This window comes from Pezoporus flaviventris, unplaced genomic scaffold, assembly GCF_033815535.1.
Source record: "Pezoporus flaviventris isolate CSIRO_AGI_PZ_B2104156 unplaced genomic scaffold, CSIRO_AGI_Pfla_v1 ptg000095l, whole genome shotgun sequence".
Classification (NCBI taxonomy): Eukaryota; Metazoa; Chordata; class Aves; order Psittaciformes; family Psittacidae; genus Pezoporus; species Pezoporus flaviventris.
The window spans coordinates 1,361,295-1,383,059 of record NW_026892643.1 but is presented as its reverse complement, the minus strand read 5'-3'; the positions used below and the strand labels follow the sequence as shown (position 1 = coordinate 1,383,059).

The 21,765-nt window shown below is 41.4% G+C and overlaps 1 protein-coding gene across 1 annotated transcript in view; it reads left to right on the top strand.

Moving 5' to 3' along the window:
* Positions 1-17,527, top strand: part of HS6ST3 (heparan sulfate 6-O-sulfotransferase 3) — a 309,575-nt gene extending 292,048 nt beyond the window's left edge. The window contains exon 2 of the mRNA XM_061476250.1: positions 11,971-17,527. Coding sequence (XP_061332234.1) covers positions 11,971-12,676 — 706 coding nt within the window. The 3' untranslated portion in view covers positions 12,677-17,527. The remainder of the gene's footprint in view (positions 1-11,970) is intronic.
* The last annotated feature ends 4,238 nt before the right edge of the window (positions 17,528-21,765 follow it).

The following is a 21,765-nucleotide window of genomic DNA, read 5'->3' as shown; positions in this document are numbered from 1 at the left end:
TTTCTGTACTGATTCACAATGCATTGCAGTGAAACATGCCATAGAACTTTCATTTGAGCATCCCAGATTTGGAAATGAACGTCTGCAACTGAGCTATTAGTTGTAAATCAGAGACAGCTCAGTTAGGGAGAGAGCCTTGGTACATGCCACTTGCAGCACAAACTGATTTCCAATGAAGCCAGCTACGGAGGTACACTGGTGATGTCTGTGCTGCTTGTCTTACCTAGGCAGAGAATAAAATGGGATAGCAACAGCTCCTTCAAAATTGAGGAAAAGGATGAAAGTAAACATTTTAACACAAGTATTTATTTTTTTTGTCTCTTTCAAACCTAACAAAATCTGACTGAAGGAATATAAATGAACATTTCAGGGTCTGCCTACATGTTATTTGTCTTTTCAGGCCTCTCTGAAACTGAATTTTACCAATCAGGTGTATCCTTGCAGGCAGCCAGGACTTGTGATAACAGATCTCTCACAATTCTGCATGAAAGTATGCAGGGTTGGTGGGTGTTTTTTTTTTTTCTTTATAATTGTTATGAAAGGCCTTACACTGTGTAAGTAAGTTACTGAATAGGCAGGAGTTCTTTGACCACATCTCTTTGCATCAGTGCTGGAGAAGTGTTCAGTTGCCCAGGCAGTCACCTGCTCCATGGAGACTCCTCCTGATACAGGGTCTTGCTCTAACCTTGTTGGCAGCTGCTCAGAGTCTGCAGCCTGATAGTGAGGAAGGTTTCTGTGGCTTGTCTTTTGTGGATCAGGGCTGTTTTATGAATCCTGTCCTGCTAAACTGTTATCTGTGATTATAAGCTTCAGACTTCATCAGGAGGGTCCCTTACCAACTTGGTTTCTGTAACCCTTTTAGGCTAAGCTTGCAAAACAAGCTTCAGCTGCATGTCCCTGGTGCTGCAATGTCTCCAGGGTTGTTCTTCTCTTGTCCCTTGCCTGTCATCACCTTTCTTTTCTTTCCTCTGGCCAGCCATTGTTTTCTGCTGCCACTTGATACTGTGGGTCATCCCCTTAGTTTGTCTCCCCTGTACTCATAACATCTCTCTGAGAAAGGTGAGTTCAGTGCTTCCTCCTCAAGCTGGGGCTAGAGACAGCTCTGGGAAGAGGCAGGTAGTAGCAGTGCAAATGCATCCTTATTTCATTTTCCCTTCTGTGCAGTGGCATAGCCGGGACAGGAGAAGCAACATTTTGAGTAAAGATGTTGCGTGTGCCCCAGATTTTCGTGGTTCTTTTGAGACACAGCAGTGATTTGTGCACAATAAGGATGAAATAGAATGGGGGCGATGCAAGCAATGGATTCCTCCTTTGCCAGTCCTGGCCACAAAGGATTTATTATTCTCCCTGGCACAGAGTTCTTCCATACAGTATATTTAAAGAATCTTGTAAGACACTGTGTAGCTATTGCTTTTGAACAGTATTTCCTCCTGTGTGTGCTCATACACCATTTCTTACAAGATGCAAGGTTTTTGTTATTCAAGTGCCTGATAGAACAACAAATTCTTGTTATTTGATTTATTACTGCATTTTATATTTATATTTCTTTCAGCAAGGCACTTACTACTTCACTCCTTTCAGCAATTTAAAGAACACTTAGAACAACCAAGCTTGACATAATTTAGGCAAAGAACAAAAGTCTCTGGAGAGAACTTTGTTAGATTTGTGTCTCATCAAGAAATGATTTACAATTTGCGTCAAGTCTGTTTGATGGAAAGTGGCAGATCTGTTTTTCCATCAAATCGTTTAATCTGTGCATTTCTATTCCAGACCATTTCGCTCTCAGATAAATTGTCATTTCCCCATCTTAAACATTCTCTCTCTTACACACAGCCAAAGCTGGGGCCCCCATTCTCAGCCTTTGGGCTGAGAAGTGTAAATACCCAGCATCTCCCTCTGATAGGAGAAGGGAAATTCACCTTCAATAAAGTGTTTCATAGAGCAGACTCCACAAAGTTATTATACAAGGCAGAAAACATGAGGCCAGGCATAAGAATTTGCTGGTGGGCAAAAACATGGTAACAAAATAGGATGTGCTAAAAGAGGAACTTTCTGGTTTAAAGGAAAGTTATTAATAAATTTCCACAGGGCTGGTCTTAGCTGTGATCCTATTTCCTGTTTTCATTAATGACGTTGGCACAAAAAAGCCGAAGTATAATGGAATTTGCTTAATGACCTTGAGGACTTCAGTAAAAGGGGTGGAATGACGTTTGGTAGTGCAAAGTGCGGTATCACACAGTGAGTATGAGTTTCCAGAGTTACGCATCTCATAAAAAAAACAAATGCAACATGAGGTTGTGTCAGAGAATACACTACCAATGGACATAAGAAGTATTTATTGTACAAGGCACCTGTGGAGGCCTCATGAAATTTGCTCAAGTCTAGACATGTATGTTGAAATGTGATGTTGTGAAATTTCAAATGCCGGTAAAGGACTGCTTGGATGATAAAAATCAAGAGCCAATCTCAGGATCTTGCAACACATCTTACTTTTGTGAGCCTCCTATTAAAAGCCAGCCATGGAAAGCTAAGAAGTTGGGAAACTCAGGGTACAACTCGGAGTGAAGTAATCTAAGTGTGACCCAAAGGTTTTGTGGGACTGCAGTGTGGTCATTTCTGGCTTTTCTTATCAGAAGAGACAATAACAACTAGTTCAGCTTTGTAAAATGAAATCCAAGAGGTGATTGCTCTCTGATCTCCAACTTAAATGCCATTTCTCCTTCTCTGATATTACATGTATAAATCCTTTTGATGTATTTGCAGTGTTAACTCAAGAACAACTGGATGTAAGTAGTCCAAGACCAGGTTTAGTCTGAGAATTGAGACTCATGTTCCTAACTGTGAGAAGCAACATTCACAAGCTCTTTACAGTGGAAGCAGCAGCATGAAAAGAATATTTCACAAGGGGCAAGGATGTTTTATGAGGGGGATAATAGAGTGCTGTTAACTGTGATGGCAAGGAAGGGCACTGTGATGGCTCAGAGCCTCCTTTTGCTAACTAAATCAGTAGACCACGTTTTCTGGCTATCTGAGAATCCTTAGCTCTTACTACGGTGTATTTTCTTCACTGGCAATGAGGCTGAGCTTACCTACATGTTTAAATACAGTGTTAGATGCCTAACTTTGTGCTCTGTGTTCAAAAAACTAATACTTAAATCATAAAGATAACACACAGGAAAAACATATATTAGCTCAGAAAGCTCGCACGTATTCATATGCTATTCATGTGTGTCTTCTAAAATGCTGGGATTCAAACCATGGGTAGCTATATCATTTCATTAGCTAGGAGCTGTTCAAGATCCAGACTTGATACTTGTGAACAGAATTAATTTCTTTAGGGACATGCAGTTGCTGCACTGTCATCTCCAATTTTTAGAGACTCTATATTGAACAAAGTGTCACTGGAATAAATATTCATGAAGTTGCTCAATAATTCAGGGTATGCTGATTCAGAGTGTTATAGCCCTAGATAGAAATATATGCAAAAACACGCAGCCTCTTAAAAGACAAAGCACATTCCCTGTACTCTGGCTAGGGTAGCCAGGAAAGAACAAGGGAGGGCAGGTATGATCTAGCTGGCGAGTTGGTTCTGTTTTGATGTGTTTTCTGACAGGACTGTACATTTGGTGATAGAAGAATGTGCACTGTCTTGCAGAACCACAGATCCCCTGGGGTGGGAAGGGTCCTCAGGAGGTCTCTAGTCCAACTCCCTGCTCAGAGCAGGGTGACTATGAAGCGCAGATGGGGTTGCTCAGAGCTCTGTTCAGTTTGATCCTCAAAACCTCTAAGGATGGAGGGTGTAGAGCTTCTTCGGGGAAAGCTTTCTGATGCTTTATTGTTCTCACAGTGATAATAGTTTTCCTCCTACCCTCCCCTTCTTCAGTTTCTGGCTGATACATCTCAATTATGCCACCGTACACATCACTGAAATCCTCTTAGGTACTGGAAGGCTACTGTTTGTTTCCTATCTAGCATCTTTGAAATACTTCATTAAAATCCATATCCTCATGAATTTATATTCTTCTGTGTCAAGAAAAAAAGTCTCAGCACTCCCAGTTTCCTTTTCCAGCAGTAGGTCCTGAGATAATTTTCACTGATTGAAGGGTGTGTGGCAATGTGATGTATTGGAAGCATAATTATTATTGCAATGGTTATTCATTACTTTTAAAAGTAATGAATACAAAATCACGTAAGTAATAAGCACAAAATCACAGGTTCTAACTCCAAAAGCATTTTAAAGAAAGTTACCAGTTTGCATAGTCCCAGGCCAGTTGTCTTCATTCCTAAAATATCTAAGGAAAAAGTCTCTACAAATGTGTTTTTTACCATAGTTTGCAGTGCAGCTGTAGCACTGGATTTTCAAACTCATCTTTTTCTATATAGGATAAATCTAAACCAGTGCAATGTTCAAATAGCTTGCTCAGTAGCTCACTCTTCCTCTTCTCTTATCCTCACATAGCTCTACGCCATTATTGAATTTGCCCTGGCCTCACTTCAAGGGCTCTTTAGGTGAAGAAATTCCAGATGTTGTACATGCAGCATTTGTGTTGCTGCAGGTTTGCTCTTCTACCTTTCTTCATTAGCCTAGATTGCTGCTGTTAGATGTCATGTGACGTCAGAGAGTGAGTGATCTCTAAAGACACCCTTTGTCATCTGTTATTCTTTAATCAGGTGTGGGACACTAACCTTCTGATCAACAGCCATGCAAAAAAGAAGAATAAAACAGTGCTGTAAAGCTTTGCTGAGGTTTATCTGATGGCATGGATACAGGATTTTATCTGATGTTTCAGAGGGTATTTTTAAAGAAAAAAAAAAGGGCTTGTAATTTCTAAACAGAAAAAATGGGGAGGTTATAATAAATCATAAAGCAACAAATTGCTGTAAAAGAAAATTAAGTTGGTGATGGGGAGTATTCCTCCGAACACGCAATGAAATGTGAGGCTTCATGTATCTTAAGTGCTTCCCAATGCCCAAACACATCTCTCTTGCCTGTAACAGACTGTATCGTCACAAGTAACTTCCTAAGCAACTGTCTTTGCTTTCCAGGATCAGAAATATAATCCAGCTGTCTGACTCCAAGCAATCCCGTATGTCTGACTCCAAGCCCTCCCCCTGTCTCACTGATGCACTGCTTTATCAGCAAGGACAACACAGTTATGGTAGACCATTTCTCTAACTGCTGGTTTGGAGATTTGTATGAAATAATACAGAACTTACTTAAAACTTTTGTTTATATTGGGAATCGTCCAGCTCTAAAAGCATGCTTAGAAAGAAATATACTAACATAACTGATAGATATGTCATAGGTACAAAAAGTCATGGAATGGAGGTGCTCTGTAGTTACTCCTTGCTCATTACAAAATGTTGTTACTCATCAGTTTCTGAGGTTGGACTCGAGTTTGCATTCTGTGAATATGTTTGTTCAGGGGAGGGGCTTTGACTCCAGGCGTGGGGTTCGCCTTGCAGGTAGAGGCACCTACAACATAGGCATCTCTAGCTTAGCAGGTATCTTAAGCTCCCATTGTGGTCAAGGTACACAGTGCAATGCATAGGGAGCCTCTGAAGTGATACAGCTCATGCCAGAGCTGGCACCTACCCTTGGCCAGCTGCACTGCTCCGCAGATACAAACCACTGCCTGTGTTGAGCAGCTCCTTGCTGGCTTCAGAGGTTGCTTAGATGTGTAGCTTATACCTAGACCGCTGCATTTAGATCTCTTACCCTGGAAGCATTACCTAGTCCCTTCTCTGAGCAGGCATGTCCTACCAGGTTCAGCTGCACTGTATGTCACTGGGATAACAAAAGGGGTAGTTAACCAACAGAAGCTTGTGGCCAATTTGGAAATGGGAAACAGTGGAAAGGTTTTTTGCTGGTTGGATTCAGAGCCAAGGGACAAAATTTCAGAGGAATAGTGAGACATATCTAAAATTTTATTATTATGTACCTCAAAATGCAAGCTGGTTTGGCTTTTTGTTTTATTTAATTGTGCTGAAGTCAATGGCAAGTCTCCTTTAATATGGAGTATCTACAGGACATTACAGCCACTGTTTTAAGTAAGCCTAGTGTTCATCATCCAGTTATGAACAGCAGAAGTGGTGGGTGTTCAGATCCTCTGAGAAAACAGCCATTTAAGTGTGTTTTCTACATGCTGAATGGGTGATGTATGTGGTAAGGGTGGATAAACATTGAGTTCTTAATGGTGTTTGCTGTTCTTTCAGTAAAAGACCTGTAAAGACATGACAACTTGACAGGACATCATGACAACTTGAGAGGACAGCTAATTGTATTAAGGCCACAAACTTTCTTAAGGGATTCCTTAGAAAACCATTCCCATCGCTAGCATCCTGTGACAGATGCTAAGCTTAAACCTATCTGCTGTTGCTACATAATCTTGGCAAAAGTTTGTGGGCTGGATAGAGTTTATCTGTCTGTCTTGGCGGATAAGCTGTATGATGCTTTCTGCAGCCCCATTGACATGCCTGTAGTTTGTGCACTGTTTCATAGCTTTTTTGTAAGTGCTGTTGTTCTGAATAAGAAGTATCCAATCAGTTCCTGTTATGTTGGGCAGGTTATCTGTCAGTTAAGCACAACATAGATGCAGTGACACTCTGCACAATAATGCTGCCAGCCATGACTTGATACATCTGCATTACTCTAGAATGACTTTGACCAGTTTGGATCAGCCCAACAATGTTTCTTTGCCTTCTGCCTCCCCCCACCATCCTTGTTGAATGCTTTTATTCCCTAATTGTTCATGTATTGCATTCTCCTTATTTTTGTTTCATTTGTTTACTCTATTTGGAGGATGTGTCGATGTGGCACTTGGGGACTTGGTTTAGTGGTGGACTTGGCAGTGCTGGGTTAACAGCTGGGCTCGATCTTAAAGGTCTTTTCCAACCTAAATGATTCTATGATTCTCTTCACCATTACCTGTACTGGTGATGCTTTGCCTGATGAGAGGTTTCTGATCGGGGGTTAACTATGTTACTGCCCCTGAGAACTTGGACTTCAGGATAAAAGCGTAAGACTTTTGTTCACACAATGCAGGTCCTTCTCAAGACTTTTTCTTGCCACAACCTCTTGTCTTTAACAGAAATGTGCTGCTTAGGCTGGGTTTGCTGGGTATTTCAGACCTTTCTTTGGGTGCACACTCACTTCCACCCTTAAAGCTGCTAGCTACTTGTCTCAACTTGGGTTATAAACTTGGCCAGGGCTTTTATTTTCCCTGCTACCAGGAAGAAGCAGAACGTGGATGGTTTTATGATGCACCTGGGTTTTTCAGTCGTTTTGATTCTTCTTTCTTCCATCTGTTAGTATCTTCCAAAATATTCTCCAGTGACTCTTTTTCTCCACCTCAAATATTCCTCTGTCTCTACTATCAGCTGCTATGAGTGTGCTGCTCTCTTTTTATGAATATGCCATTCATCCTTCTTCCCCAGGAGGCCCTATAGGATGTTTTTGTTCTCTATGTGTGGTGATCCTTCACGTATTTAGGAAATCTCCCTCAGCTGGGACGTCTGTTCCATGGTGATAGAAGAGGCAAAATGCCCTGGTTTGGGATCACCTCTGCTAATAGCAGAGTCTGCTCCTCTGAAATTAATTTCTGAACCAGAGCAATACTATTGAAGGACTAATGTAAGAGCAGAGTATTAAATTATTAGAGTATTAAATATAAGGTATTAAAATACCTTATAATATGAAGAAATACATGTTCTTAGGTTATAACTAGAAGCTCATTTTAGCTGTTCTATTAATTAAGGGTTTTCTTTGACTAATGCTGATGAAAACACTGGATTTCATGCGAATAGGACTAGAGCCTTCTGAATTCCCAAGTGCTTTTTACTTATAGTGTAGTGTACAGCCCGGTGCTTCACACCAGTGCTTGTCGGGCCCTAGCATGGATCATCAGGCCCTTGCTGTGATCATCACGGTGCTTAGCATGTATCCAAAAAATCAGCTGTCCCATTGTGGCAACTTCAATAACCCATTGATTTCAGTACATTATGCTCGAAAAGAGATTGATTGATCTGGGGAAGTTGTATGAATTTCCCTTTCAGGAAGAGCTAGCACCATGACTAGTGGGCTGGTGTTGTTTGAAAAGTAACCTAAACTGTACGTACATGTCTGTTTGTATAGACAGCCACAAGATGCGTTGGCAAATACACAATATGCAGTTACTGTGATTTTTCTGTCATTGACAACTGCAGCTTATGACCAGACTCCAGTGTAAATTTTTGCACACACACAGGCACACAAATGCTAATATACAGACATAGATACAGATATAGATTAGATAGAGATAAAATTTGTATTGTTTTAAAATAATTTGGAATGTTTTGTGTAAAGCATCTTCTCACTGACAGGCCAGTGTATTGAGCTTGGCTAGCGTTTAAGAACCAAGGCTGTCTGTGACAGCAGTTTGAGTTAGTCAGTGGTGGGCATCTGTTGAAATGAAGCCAATAAATCTGTGATGACTTTACTTTGTGAAAGAGGGTTACAGAAGTTATTACTTAATTCTTTGCTGAGTATTTCTTACAGTGGGTAGGTGTGGAGTTTAACGTAGCCATGTAAGCATGAGCATAGGCGACACAAGGAGGGGTCATTTACACTGGCGAGAGCAAGTGCACATCTGTATTCAGACGTGAACAGGCATGTTCAGTATATAGCTGACTTGATGTTCTTTTACTGAACAGTGATGAAAAGAGGGACTGAAGGTCATCCCCAGTTTCATATTTTTATGAGTGGCTTCTTGTCTTTATTGTGAGCTGACTCCTGAGCCACTCCTAGTGTGAACACTGTATTAGGCACTGAGCTCTGCTATATTTAAACCATAAATGTCAACATTTTAAAAGACTTCCTAAGATAATTTTTATGATTTTCCAACTGAAGCAAACATGCATGACCTATGTATTCTTACTTATATCATTTTAGAGGCATGACATCCTTTTCCCTAAAAGAAAAATTGTCCACAACTGCTTTACAGCATCCCCCAGTACTCTGTGTTATAATAAGTGTCATCTGGACAGTGCCCAGATCAGGTGGAAGAAATCTTAAGGTCTTGCAACCTCAGACTGGTTAAAACAGTGATGGAGAGTCATGAACAAAAGGTTAAATAGAAGGCTGTAAACTTTCAATGCGATGGGGACAGATGCGCTTTTAGTTATTAGCACCTGAGAAACTAAATATGTGTCAGACTGCTGTTAAAGGTTGCCTACCAGGTGAAGAAGCCAGCCAGCTGATAACACAAGAAGGCAACTCTCTGAAAGAAACACAAACCAGAAGCAAATTGATCAGGATAGTGAAAACAGATGCAGACATAAGGTAGTCACAAGCAGTAGCAGCAACAGACTGCGGAAGTTTCTCTCCCAGTCTGCATAAGGGAAGCTGCGGATGTTATACAAAGTTGTGCTGTTCTCATTTCCCTGCATTTGCTTTACATTCATGTTTATTGCCCATCAAACACGTTTACATATCCAGGCATGAAATGGAAATGATTGATGCAAAGTAGGTATTTTTGTTAATTGTTGTTGCTCATGCCTGACTGGGTCTGCTGGAGATGGGTGAGGAAAGACAGAATTATTATTAGAGGTACAAATAATTGTCAAGAGCAACTTTTAAACCCATCTGCTGCCACATATGAACATCAAAAACTATCCGAAGAGGGGAGGGGCAGCATTACGAGGGCGAAGCCAACACCATATCTCTGTCAATGTAGATGTTGCCAACTGCTTCTGAATCTTTGTCCATCATTTTTTTTCATTCCTGCTCCCTGGGAGCTTCAATCATTTTCTGTCACATTGCTACCAGTGCCCGCTGTGTGTTGCAACAACAGTGTCTTATGCTGAAAGCTAATGGGCGTTTGAGAGTTGGGCTGCTTTATCTGCACAACACTAGTGAAATGCATCCGCTTTTTGTCCCACTTTTTGCCAGTTGGAAAGCAATTCTTAACATGCTTTCATACATGCAAAGCAGAGCCAAGATGAGCATCCAGTGTAAGAAAGGAAATCTGTGCTTGAAGTGCTTAAAGATAGTACTTTTCATAATGGAACTATACTGCAGAGGACACAAGAGGGTTTCTGATGCTTCCTGTTCTGCAGGAGTACAAGAGGGATTTTTGAAATACCTGTCTGAATGGTTGCACGATCCTTGGGTTCACTGTTGGTGTGGGCTGTGTAAGTAACTGAAGTGGATCAAAACAGTTGTAGTGCAGTTTGGTCATGTGTGACCAGCAGCAAGGAAACCCAGGCTCCAAATGAGTTAGTTTGGAAATATCATCCTTCAGAGTATCATCACAAGTCGTGGCTTCCAAACAGTACTCCCTAGTTTATATCCTTCCACCTGTAGCCCTTCAGCTATGACATAATTCTTGAAACAGATGTTTCCATTAGATAGTAGTTCAAAAAATGACCCTGCAGCAGAACATAGTATGTAGTTTGACCTCATAACCTTCTTCCAGAAACTATACTAATATATATATACTTTATATATAAAACTCAGACTGAATAAGGACAAAGCATTCAGCCCTGATTTCTTTTGCTTGGTCTGAACTGGGGAATGTATCTGCATTTTATAGGAATATCTATTTTTAGGACAAATGGGAGGTTTACGGAGAATCTTTAGTGGAAGGTTTAGGGACTCTTTAGTGGCAGAAAATAGGTGGTACGTGGGAAAGAAAGATAACTGTCTTGGAGATTGTTACAGATTTTGAGACTTTTCATTTAACTGCAGCTAGCTCTTGTATGAGATGGCCAACACAAAGTGTTGGCTTGTTTACAGGCTAACTTGTCGTCAGCAAGCTTGCCTCCTGCTTACTTGCTTTATCCTTCACTAGATTCAGAAAAAGTACTGAGATCAGACTTTTCTTAGGAAGTCTTAAGGCTCATGATTTATTAATGTATTGTCTGCAGTCAGATGAGTCATGCAAACTCATGAGCCTATTTTTGTACCAGACCGTGTGTTAATTTTAGTCATGAATCTTCTGCTGGTTATTCTAGCTGACAGAAATCATACGTATTTTGGTTTTGCTTTGTCTTTATGATATCACCCTGCAATTCAGGTGAGTTGTTATTGAATAAAACATTTCTTAGTAAAAATCTTGAATCTGTGAAAGCCTGCTCGAAGCACACTCAATTGCAGTCCATTTCAGATTGCCATAAATAGATGTACAAACTGAATTCAATAGCTAAAAGATGAACTGACAATGTGAGGTCTGCAGTTATTTGCTCTGTTTCAAATCAATATTTCTTGGTGTCTCTTTTGTATTCTTGACAGGTGAGGCTGTGTAATGATAATCTTTATATCAACAGATGCTTTTGTACTACACAATTATAACTAATTTCCGTCAAGCACTTGTCTAAAATTAAGTCATAAGAATGGATTTTAGGTGTCTCATTATCTTCACTCAAACCCATTTAATAGTAGGGTCCTTCTTAAGTAGGTGGCTCATTACAGTCTTGCACATGGTGTTATTTTTAGTGCTTGCAGCTTCCACATGAAATTGCTCGTGTCTCTCTTACATTCTGACCAAGCGCTGTGTGGATTATCATCTTGTGCATCGTGTGAGACATGCATGTCTCAGTCCAGAAGAGAAGTGATAAGATTATATAAAGCTTTTTTCCCACTGTTTCTACTATTACTGAGGGTTAGCATTTCAAAGCAGGGGGGAGTACACTCCAGTTAATTGGCTTCTACATAAAGTAACTAACACTGAACAGTTGATAGGTCAAAGTAATTCCGTTTCTCTGATAGCTGCTTATTTCCTTTGATCCCTCTCTCCTTCTCCCAGTTTACCTTGTATTTTATCCACAGTATTTATGAAGCTTTAAGCTTTTTACTGTCTCCAAAGCAGTCACTTAAAATGACTGTATTACATTGGGAAAAGTTAAGGAGGGGTGGTGGCTGGTAATCGATTTATTGGAGAATAGAGAAGTGAAATCCACTGAATCTTAAAACTGTGTTTAATTATGTTTCAGGAACTTCTATTACATCACGATGCTGAGGGATCCGGTGTCACGGTACTTGAGTGAATGGAAGCATGTTCAGAGGGGTGCAACATGGAAAACTTCCCTTCATATGTGCGATGGAAGAAGTCCAACACCAGACGAGCTGCCTACCTGTTATGAAGGAGACGACTGGTCTGGAGTCAGTTTACAGGAATTCATGGATTGCAGCTACAACTTGGCCAACAACCGCCAGGTGCGCATGCTGGCAGACCTCAGCCTGGTGGGATGCTACAACCTGACTTTTATGAATGAGAGTGAAAGAAATATGATTCTTCTCCAAAGCGCCAAGAACAATCTGAAAAACATGGCCTTCTTTGGGCTCACAGAATTTCAGAGGAAAACGCAGTATCTCTTTGAGAGGACATTCAACCTGAAATTTATTTCCCCATTCACTCAATTCAACGTTACGCGGGCCTCCAATGTGGACATAGGTGAGGATGTGAGGCAACGGATAGAGGAGCTGAATTTCTTGGACGTACAGCTGTATGAATATGCGAAGGACCTGTTCCTGCAGCGCTTCCAGTACTCCAAGCAAGAGGAGCATCAGAAGAACCGGCTAAAGAGGCGAGAAGAGCGGCGGCTGTTGCGGGAGCAGAGAGCTCACCAGTCACCAAGGGGAGAGGCAGCAGAAGTAGCCATTACTGAAGATTATAATAGTCAGGTTGCAAGGTGGTGATGCTCCTCCGTCTTGACTAACTGATGAAGAGGATCACAGAATTTGTGCAACTTGGCTACCTGGGAATTAGCCAAGGAAGGCCGATGCTTTGGTAAATGAGACCACATCTGACAACTAACTACCCCTCCTTGTCTCAGTTTTTCTTGGTTTCTGCCAGTGAGGAGAATGTATTTTTTTCTCAATAGGCACTGATTAGTGTTATTCAATCACAGTAGAATAGATTCCTGTCCAAAAAGACTTCCTTCAAAGCCCTAAGCTATGAGGATGGGTTGAAGAGAGAGCTATATCCTTTGCATTAACAGAGGTACTCTATACAATCTGAGCTACCAAAACTTGTGCAGACATCTATTGGAAAAAAATACCTGGTTTGGTTCCTCTGTGACGTGAGAGCTGGTTTGTTTCATACTGTCCTTTGCAACTGTATAGCTTTCTAGTAAATGAAATGGAGGAAAGCACATTGAGCTTCTACATGCTGTGTTTTGATTAAGGGAAGAATTTGCTGAGGTGATTAAAAAAGACCTAGGAAATGTGGGATTAGGGCATTGCTTGTTCTGTTCTGTTAGCCAGTAGTCAGAGATGATTTATAAGTGAGGTGGTGGCAGGGTTAGCTTATTTCTCTGCAGATGCTGAGAGTACCAAAACCAGCCAGGTAGCAGCCACCCTTCTGAGCATGTGTGGCAAAGGCAAAGCCTTGAGAAATGAGGTCCATTCAACAGCTAGGCAGATATCATGGAGATTATCTGGATGAAGGCAATGAAAGCAGCCTTCGCGTTCACAAAAGGTGCAGAGGGGGCAAGCAAACTACAGGGAAGAGGAAAGAGAGAGCAGGAAAAGCTGAAATACTAGTGTGACATTTTCCAGATTTGCTTTGAAAGCCTGGAGATCTATTGTCTGTGAGGGTAGGCAGGGTTATGATATCGTCTGTTAAAATACATTGATGCCAAGTGAATACAATTTAAGTTGGTTTTCTCTCTAACTACAGTAGTGGCTAGAAAAAAAATCAGCTTTCAGTTTTTTAGGATACATAATGGCTATGTGGAAAGTCTTGATATTTATCACTCTGTATGAAGATTCTTTGTAAATTTATTGTTTCATGATGAGAGATCTTTATCTGGCTTTGTTCCTTGTCTAGAAAAAGATTCAGTGGGTTCTTCCTCCACATGTTACATTCTTGTGGTTAAGCTGCATCTCTTTATTCCAAGATTTTATGTTGTTCCATTTGCAATAGTGAAATTTTAAAAAAGAGGGTCCTGTGTACCATGGATCTTTTGAGAGAGGTTTTTTCCTTCTTCTAGCATAAATGTAAAGCATTAGGAGGAAATTTCTCTAAGTGCCTCAACGTGGCTGCTAAATCAAGATGCTGAAAGTATATTATTGCGTGCATGAATGGCTTTTACCTTACAGATTTGCTAATTAGAAATACTGGAGTACCTGATGTGGATGCACATTTCTCATTTATTTTCAAAATTCAAGGTTTTTATCCAGTGGGTAAAAAAAAATAATGAGTTACAGAAGAAAAGAGGCTGAATTTCAGTATTTGTCTTTTCATTTCCAAGTTTTTTGGTTTTTTTTTTAGTGCATGCTGTATCTTCTCTTCTTCTGACAATGCTGTTGCTACTTACCTATACACAATATCAGAGATAAGCTCTAACCCATCTTGTTGAAAGTTAATGCATACAATAATACATTAAACATTGAATATGGTAACAGCTGTTAAGAAGTGAAGAGGGCTGTAGAGATGATGCTTCATTATCAATGTAGTTTATTAGCAATATGCTGATTTATGCCTGATTGTCAGTGTGATACTTTTGGGGTGAGTAGTGATGGGTTATGATCCCTAATACCTGTTCCACTGGTGGATTATGTGCATCTCTTCCCACCTCTGCATTCAGAAAGGAAAACACAGGACTGCAGATCATTACTCTCCTGCTTGGGATATCTGCCTTAGAGAAGAGTGAGGAGCTCTCTAGACTCCCCAGATGGTGCTGCTTGGATCTCCATAGCCTGGAAGAGGCGCTCAGATACCTCACTCACATATGGACACCAACCTTCAGAGGTTTAAATTGAAATGTTTACAATCTAGGTATGAAGCTCGCCCTGGCTGCAGGACAGGAAGGCCATGAAGAGCTAAGCTTGACTGATACTATTGCACCTTTATCGCAATGCAGGTAATACACAGTGATCTGATATCTTATCTGCTGATACCAGGGCTGCAGGTTGCGCTGGCCCTATGGAAGCAAGGAGCTTTCTGGCTGGTGACACAGGAATGACAGGAGCTGTTGCATCTCACTATTTTTGAGCCCACTGCTGCATCTTGCTGTAGACCCTGCAGCAAGAGAGAGGAAGCCTGCCTTGGCACCTGATACTGTGTGTCCAGGATTTGCAGATGCTCTCCATGCTTCCATGAGGAGGAATAGTGTGCTGGGGGGACCCTGAAGGGCCAGAGGAAGAGCTGTGCAGGAGAATAGCCAGCCACATGAGAGAAAAGATGCAAGGCCAAGTTCACATTAAGGAGGAAGATATGTGAGAAAGTAGAATCAGTCCCAGCCCATCTTTTGTGGTAAAGCATATTTTCTTCCCTCCCCCCCCATCACAAAAAAAGGGTCCCCTTTCTCTCATCCCTGCCTCTTTCCCCAGTGGGCCACCTCTCCATGCTGCTCACAGCAACAGGGGACTCGTTCTTCATTTAGAAAATGCAGTGTTACCTTTTCAGGGGAGAGGAGACAGAGCTCAGCAATGGTTCCCTGGAGCCTCACCGGTGACTCTTAAGTATCAGTTTCAGCTATTTAAGCATACCAGCCATTCTCCAGACTGCTCCTTCTGCCTGACACAAAACAAAGCCTAATGAAGAAAATCAAAACAATCTTTGGGTGGTTTACATTAGCTTTAATAGTTCGTTAATGCAATGCCTGACCTTTTCATCAGTCATTTCCCAGGAGACAAGATTAGGGTCCTGAAGAGCTCTTAATGTGCTGTAGCATCTATGGTAATGGGATTTGCCTTAACGCTTGGGATTTTGTTAAAATTGGTTTGTTTGGGGTTTTTTCTCCCTGCAGGCTGTGTAGCAGATAGATAGCCCTGGATGTACAGGAGTAGTTGTCGTGGTGGGAGATCTTGCCCAGAGGCTCTGGGACTGAAGGACCTGGCACCTCCTTCCCCAGCTCCAGCAGTAGATCCAGCAAACTCACTGTGCCAACAATACTGTTTTTCTTAGCAGAATTTCCTGGCACGTAACAAATAAAGCAACTTGGAAATACTTCCAGGCAGGCTTCTAAGACACAGGCTTGCAGCTTTTTTCCTATCGGGCACTATGCCTGAAATAAAGTAATACAATAGTAAAATAAAGTCCCTGTTAATATCTCTGTTATTCCAGGTTTTTGTTGCTCTGACAGCACAGGCTTCACTGTAATTACACTGGCTCATATAAGATCAGAGCACAGTGTGTTTCTTTCAAAATCTTCACGAGCAACAGGACTATAGGATTTCTGTCCATCTTCCTGGCATTATTTTGTTGCTTAAACAAGGCAATTTGGCTTCTGCTACTGTGGTGCTGAAACAAATCTCATTCTTTGTAATGGAGATGTACTTGCTAATCTCTCCTATCACATCTTCAGTACCGGCTGCCTTTTCCAGTTATAATTCAGTGTAGGCTTGGAGCAGACAGAGAAACCTGCTGTGTCATTAAAACTTGTTCCTGGTAATTTGATGCCTAGTCCAAGAGCTCAGCCTAGTGCCTATGGGCCATACTTCATTAAGGAATGAAAATTTGTCCTTTCTTCCCTACTCAACAATGCTAACAATAAAAAACTTTTTCACTATGGGGAAAGAAAAACACCATTTCTGATGGTAGGTATTCTTCACTGCGGTTGTGTTAATAGTGAGGCTGCGATAGCCTTGCCATGGATTCTACCCAACATGTGATAGTTCTTTGCAGTTCACTAAAAGGAGAAGTACAGAACAAACAAGCGATGGAAGTCACATCCACAATCAAACTTCCTAACTGCAGCATATCAATTCAGCCAAACCAAATGGTAGGTCATATCACCTTTGCATCTGGAGATGTTTCAGATTTGACTGGCTTTCAAGCTGGCTTTCTATTTAACACATGCTTCTTTCTGCAGTAGTGAATTCTTGTTTCCTGTCTGCAGCCTTGTATCAGTTATGGGCACTGATGTTATAAAACTTCACACTGACACTTTTTTTCTTCCATTGCTGTTCCCCTGGAATTATACTTTTTTGGTCTAGGATAAAGAATATCTTTCCAGGCTAGTGGAGACTACCCTGTACGAGATGAGCAATCACAATAAAATCATTATTCTGCTGAAGCAAATTGCTGTATTCTTCCTGCATGTGGCAAAAGCATACTCAGAAAAGGTAGCCAGTTTGCACTGAAACACTTCTCTCAGTTTGGTTCTTGTAGTACTTTCTTTGTTGAAATTTTGTGGAGGGAAATGGGTTCCATAGCCTGCAATGTCCTTGAATTTCTTCTTGGCCGTATCACTAGCTTGTTGGAAGTGAAAAAAAAAATCAAGATTCCCATGAGTCGCCATATTTAAGATGAAAGGGTAAATTAATAGGCTGTAAATTCCTTTATTCTTTAGGATTTTTCCTTCTGTTTATGTGCAATAATGTGTGTGAACTCTGCTATTAAGAGATTGTATCGTGAGTAACCATATCTACTTTTATTCCTATTTACAAGATAGACCTAGGGATTTTCATTGATGTAAAGCACAATTTAATGAATTATTTACTGTGTTTAACCATTGTGATGTCAAAATCATTGTTTTCATATATTTATTTGTTGGTGGTTTTCTGTAAAATGATGCTCATTAAGAAATCTGTTAAAAATGAGGAAGTTTTGTTGAATATTGTTGGGTCCATGAATTACTTAGGAGCAACAAATAAATATTGTTTGCGTTTTTGAAACACTAAAGGTTCCATCTTGTCTACATAGCCATAAGAATGATTAAAAATGCCTCTGTTGGACCAGTTTCAAGCATTAGCAAAGATCCACTGTAACCATAATTATGTTTTTTTAACAATATATACATGGAGTAAAAGCATGTTGATATAAGTTACAATTTAATTTTGTTTGGGCCCAGTACCAAATCTTTGGATTTCAATTAACTTTGCTGGGCATTATCTCAGATTGAATTAGGACAGGAGAGTTGAGACTTGAATAGTCACCAGTAGTAATTCAAGTGACCCGGTGTCAGAATTTCCATACTTGGATTAAGACTTAAATATGCAAATAGCAGTAGTGAATTCATTGGACTTCATTCCTACTCCAGCGGCACTGAGGCCAGTCCAAATTGTCAGGATAATCTCATGAGCTGCTGTGAGGAAGGATGAGAGGTTGCAGTCTGTTGCTGCACTGTAAGCCTCTTATGCATGCCCTTGTATCTTTTGAGAGTGCCTGGGCCTTGAGAGGATCTGATTGCTTATTCAGACATACTATTCCATGTAAGTGTGTGAATACAGTGAATTAGGGCAGGGATGGGAGCATGGAGGAGCATGGACAGACATGAGTAAGGAGGAAACACTGACCTATCTTCTACTGAGTGACTCAGACCCCCTGTTAGTTCTGCCTCTTCCAAGAGTAATCCAGGCCCCTGTTCCATGACTGTTTTTCACATTTCTCGATTATCCCAACAACAAGCCTTGCAGACATGGTACATCCCTGGAGCTGAGTCTGATTAAGAGAGAAGTTCATGATGTTACAAACTAGCATGCAGTGATCATGACCAGTCCATTTTTGCTCAAAGTCAACTGACCTCTTCCAAGTACCATAGAAAGCTATATTAAAGGTGAAAAAATACATAGTCTGCATGACAGATTACCCTTGAGACACAACAAAGACAGCATTTAATGGGCGTAGTAGAAGAAAGGAAACTCTCAGAGGTTCTGGTTGGTTTTGTTTTCTTAATTATTCTTCACCGCACCTTAGACTCAAACAGCTACTGGTTAGAAACACCACTGTAAGCAGGGGTTGTTTGAGCCTATAGTAACCAGTACCTTTCTAGAATTCATTTTCATTTCAGTATCGCATTTGATTATTTCTCTAGTTCCATTCACTTTAACTGAATTCATCTGTACTGCTGGTTTGCACTTGAAGTCTGCATATAAATGAAGACTGTAGGGTAGATCTGTATGTTAGGAAGTGTTTTGACTGTCTACAGCTTAGTGATGAAGTTAGATAGGATTGAGTGTTTATAGGTAGGAAACAGGGGAAAGGTCAACAAGGCAGATATGGTGGCAGTCTGTTACAGACCATGCAATCAGGATTAAGGGGCAGATCAAATACTCTATAAGCATGTCAGAGAAGTCTCACAATCGCTAGCTCTTGTTCTCAGGGGGGACTTCAACTTACCAGGTATCTGCTGGAAATACAACTTCTGCAGAGGGGGAGCAGTCTAGGAGGTTCAAGGAGTGTGGGGAAGATGACTTCCTGACAGCTGGTGAGGGAGCCAGCCAGGGAAGGTGCCCACTGGGCCTGTTGTTTGTGAACAAAGGAGGACTTGTGGGTGATGTGGCAGCTAGAGGCTACCTTGGGCATAGTGATCATGAAATGATAGAGTTTTCAATTCTCAGAGAAATAAGGATGGGGGTCAGCAGAACAGCCTTGGGCTTCCAGAGGGCAGACTTTGTCTGGTTGACCTCCCCTGGGAGGTAATCCTGAAGAGTAAAGTTGTACAGGAAGGCTCAACATTCTTCAAGAAGGCAGTCTTAAAGGTGCAGGACGAGGCCACCCATACATGCCAGATGACAAGCCAGCAGGGAAGAATACTGGCCTGGCTGAACAGAGAGCTTTGGAAGAAGGGGCTGCACCTCACTGTATTCAGTTTTGGGATCCACACTACAAGAAAGATACTGAGTTGCTGGAGCAAGTCCAGAGAAGGGCAATGGAGCTGGTGAAGGGTCTGGAGAACAAGTCCTATGAGGAACAGCTGAGGGACCTGGGGTTGTTTAGTCTGGAGAAGAGCAGGCTCAGGGGGGACCTTACCGCTTTCTACAGCAACCTGAAAGGAGATTGTAGTGAGGTGGGGGTTGGTCTCTTCTCCCAAGTAACAAGTGATAGGACAAGAGGTAACGGCCTCAAGCTGCACCAGGGGAGATTTAGACTGGATTAGGAAGAATTTCTTCCGTGAGGGGGTTGTCAGGCTGCTGAACAGAATCATCCAGTGCTGTACATGGTGCCCTGAAATTGCCCACCTGACCTTCAGCTGCTGCTCCAGAAGGATGGAGATCTCAGAATAGATGCTTCATATACGTAAACCCTGTGCAGATGTCTCCATACCTGCAGATCTCCAGACAACAGTCTCTTCTCTCAAGACTTATGGTAAGGCATTCAAATAGCTCTCACACTGTTTGTAGTATCGGGGGCATCACTTGAACTGGTCTGCAAGCTCAGAGTTCATCATCATCACCAGTTGTGAGCACAAAATTAAATGAACTGCAGGGCAGCGTGAGTGATAGATGAGCAAACTGAATGTTGTTACATTTCTAGGTCCTGCACTCTGGTGAAAGCAATTACGAAACAGGGGGCAGCAAGACGGTAAATGAAATGAATGTCTGTATTGCTGATAAATATTACTGTATTGCAGAAGGAGAAATGGATTTTGCCACCAGAAGACAGATAATTTTTTTCCACATACATAGTTACATTTCCAGAAATACATCAGAAAGTTGTACTGTAATGTGCAGTTTATGCCACAGTTAACAGCAAGACTGAGACTCAGTACTGCTCTGCTGTATTGCATACTGCTGGAGAAGGGCTTTGCTTTTTCAGATTTCATTCACATTCATTTCTATTTTACCTGCAGAGGCTATACAAGGTGTGACACCTTTCAGCATTTCCTAAGAAATTTGTGAGTAATCCCTAAACTTCCGAATATGAAAAAGTGAGATTAGACAATATGGAGGTAAGTCAACGACTCATAAATCTTATTCTGTCCCGTAAAAGCAGAGAGTGCTGAAAACACATAATGGCAAGAATAAGTAAGGCCTGCCCTGCTCAGACAAGGGCTTTGCTGCAGGAGTTTGGCCACCTGGGTACACAGCTCACCACTTCACTGTGAGACATACTGAGTGAGACTCCTTTCACAGCCAGCCCCCTCATGCGACCGCTGGAGATCTCCTTACAGGTAGTGGAGGCAAATGTGCTTTTAGGGCACAAGCATCCGGCCTGCTTTAGCAATTTACAATAAGGTAAGAACAATCTCACCCCAGAAATGGCTCCTTTCCTTCTCTGTTCATACTCAGGGGGAAACAATCCCTAAATGTACTTTAAAGATGGTAGAGCATCAGCTGTGCCAGAGGATTAGGGAGCAGCATTTCACTTTTGGAAAGACTGTGCCTGAAATGGAAGTAAGACTTCCAAGTGGATAGCTGTAGAGATATTTGAAGATGCGACAAAGACCAGAAAGGAAAAATTAAGGACCGAGAGAGCTGATGTAGGAACCCTACTCTACAAAGATGGTGATTGAAACCACTGTAATAAATGAGGTAGCAAAGAAATAGGAGAGAAGGGAGGAGACGTGAACATCAGAGAGGCAAAAAGACACCCACTGCAAAAAGCAAGTGTGGGTGTGGAGATCCCCTGAAAAATCTGTTTAGCTATGCAGATTTCAAGGAAATAATTGGCAGTCCGTTTTGGTGATTTCTGTCTTACACAGAAATCTTTGTACTGAGTGTTTAATGTATCCTCAGGCCCAGTATCTTGAAGGGTCTTGAAGCAGGGTCTGCAGGGTCATATAAAACCACCTGTGCTCTGCCAAAAACACGCCAGGTCAGCCAGCAGTCCCTCTGGAATTTCACTTCCATGGCATGACATACAAGAGACAAACAAACCACACAGAGAACAATCAATGTTTCCCTTTGTCGACAGTAAATTTAGCATAAGGTTTGCTGCTTCACCTCTGAGGCTGGAAATCTGTGACTATTGATGCTTATGACAATGTCACAGCTACAGAAGTGAAAATGTTTCTGACTAAGAGGATGCAGGAATATGCATGCTAATCAGTGGCTGGATGTTAAATAGGAAAACCAAAACAAGCCCAGATTAAATCTATCAGCAACAGACCAAAATA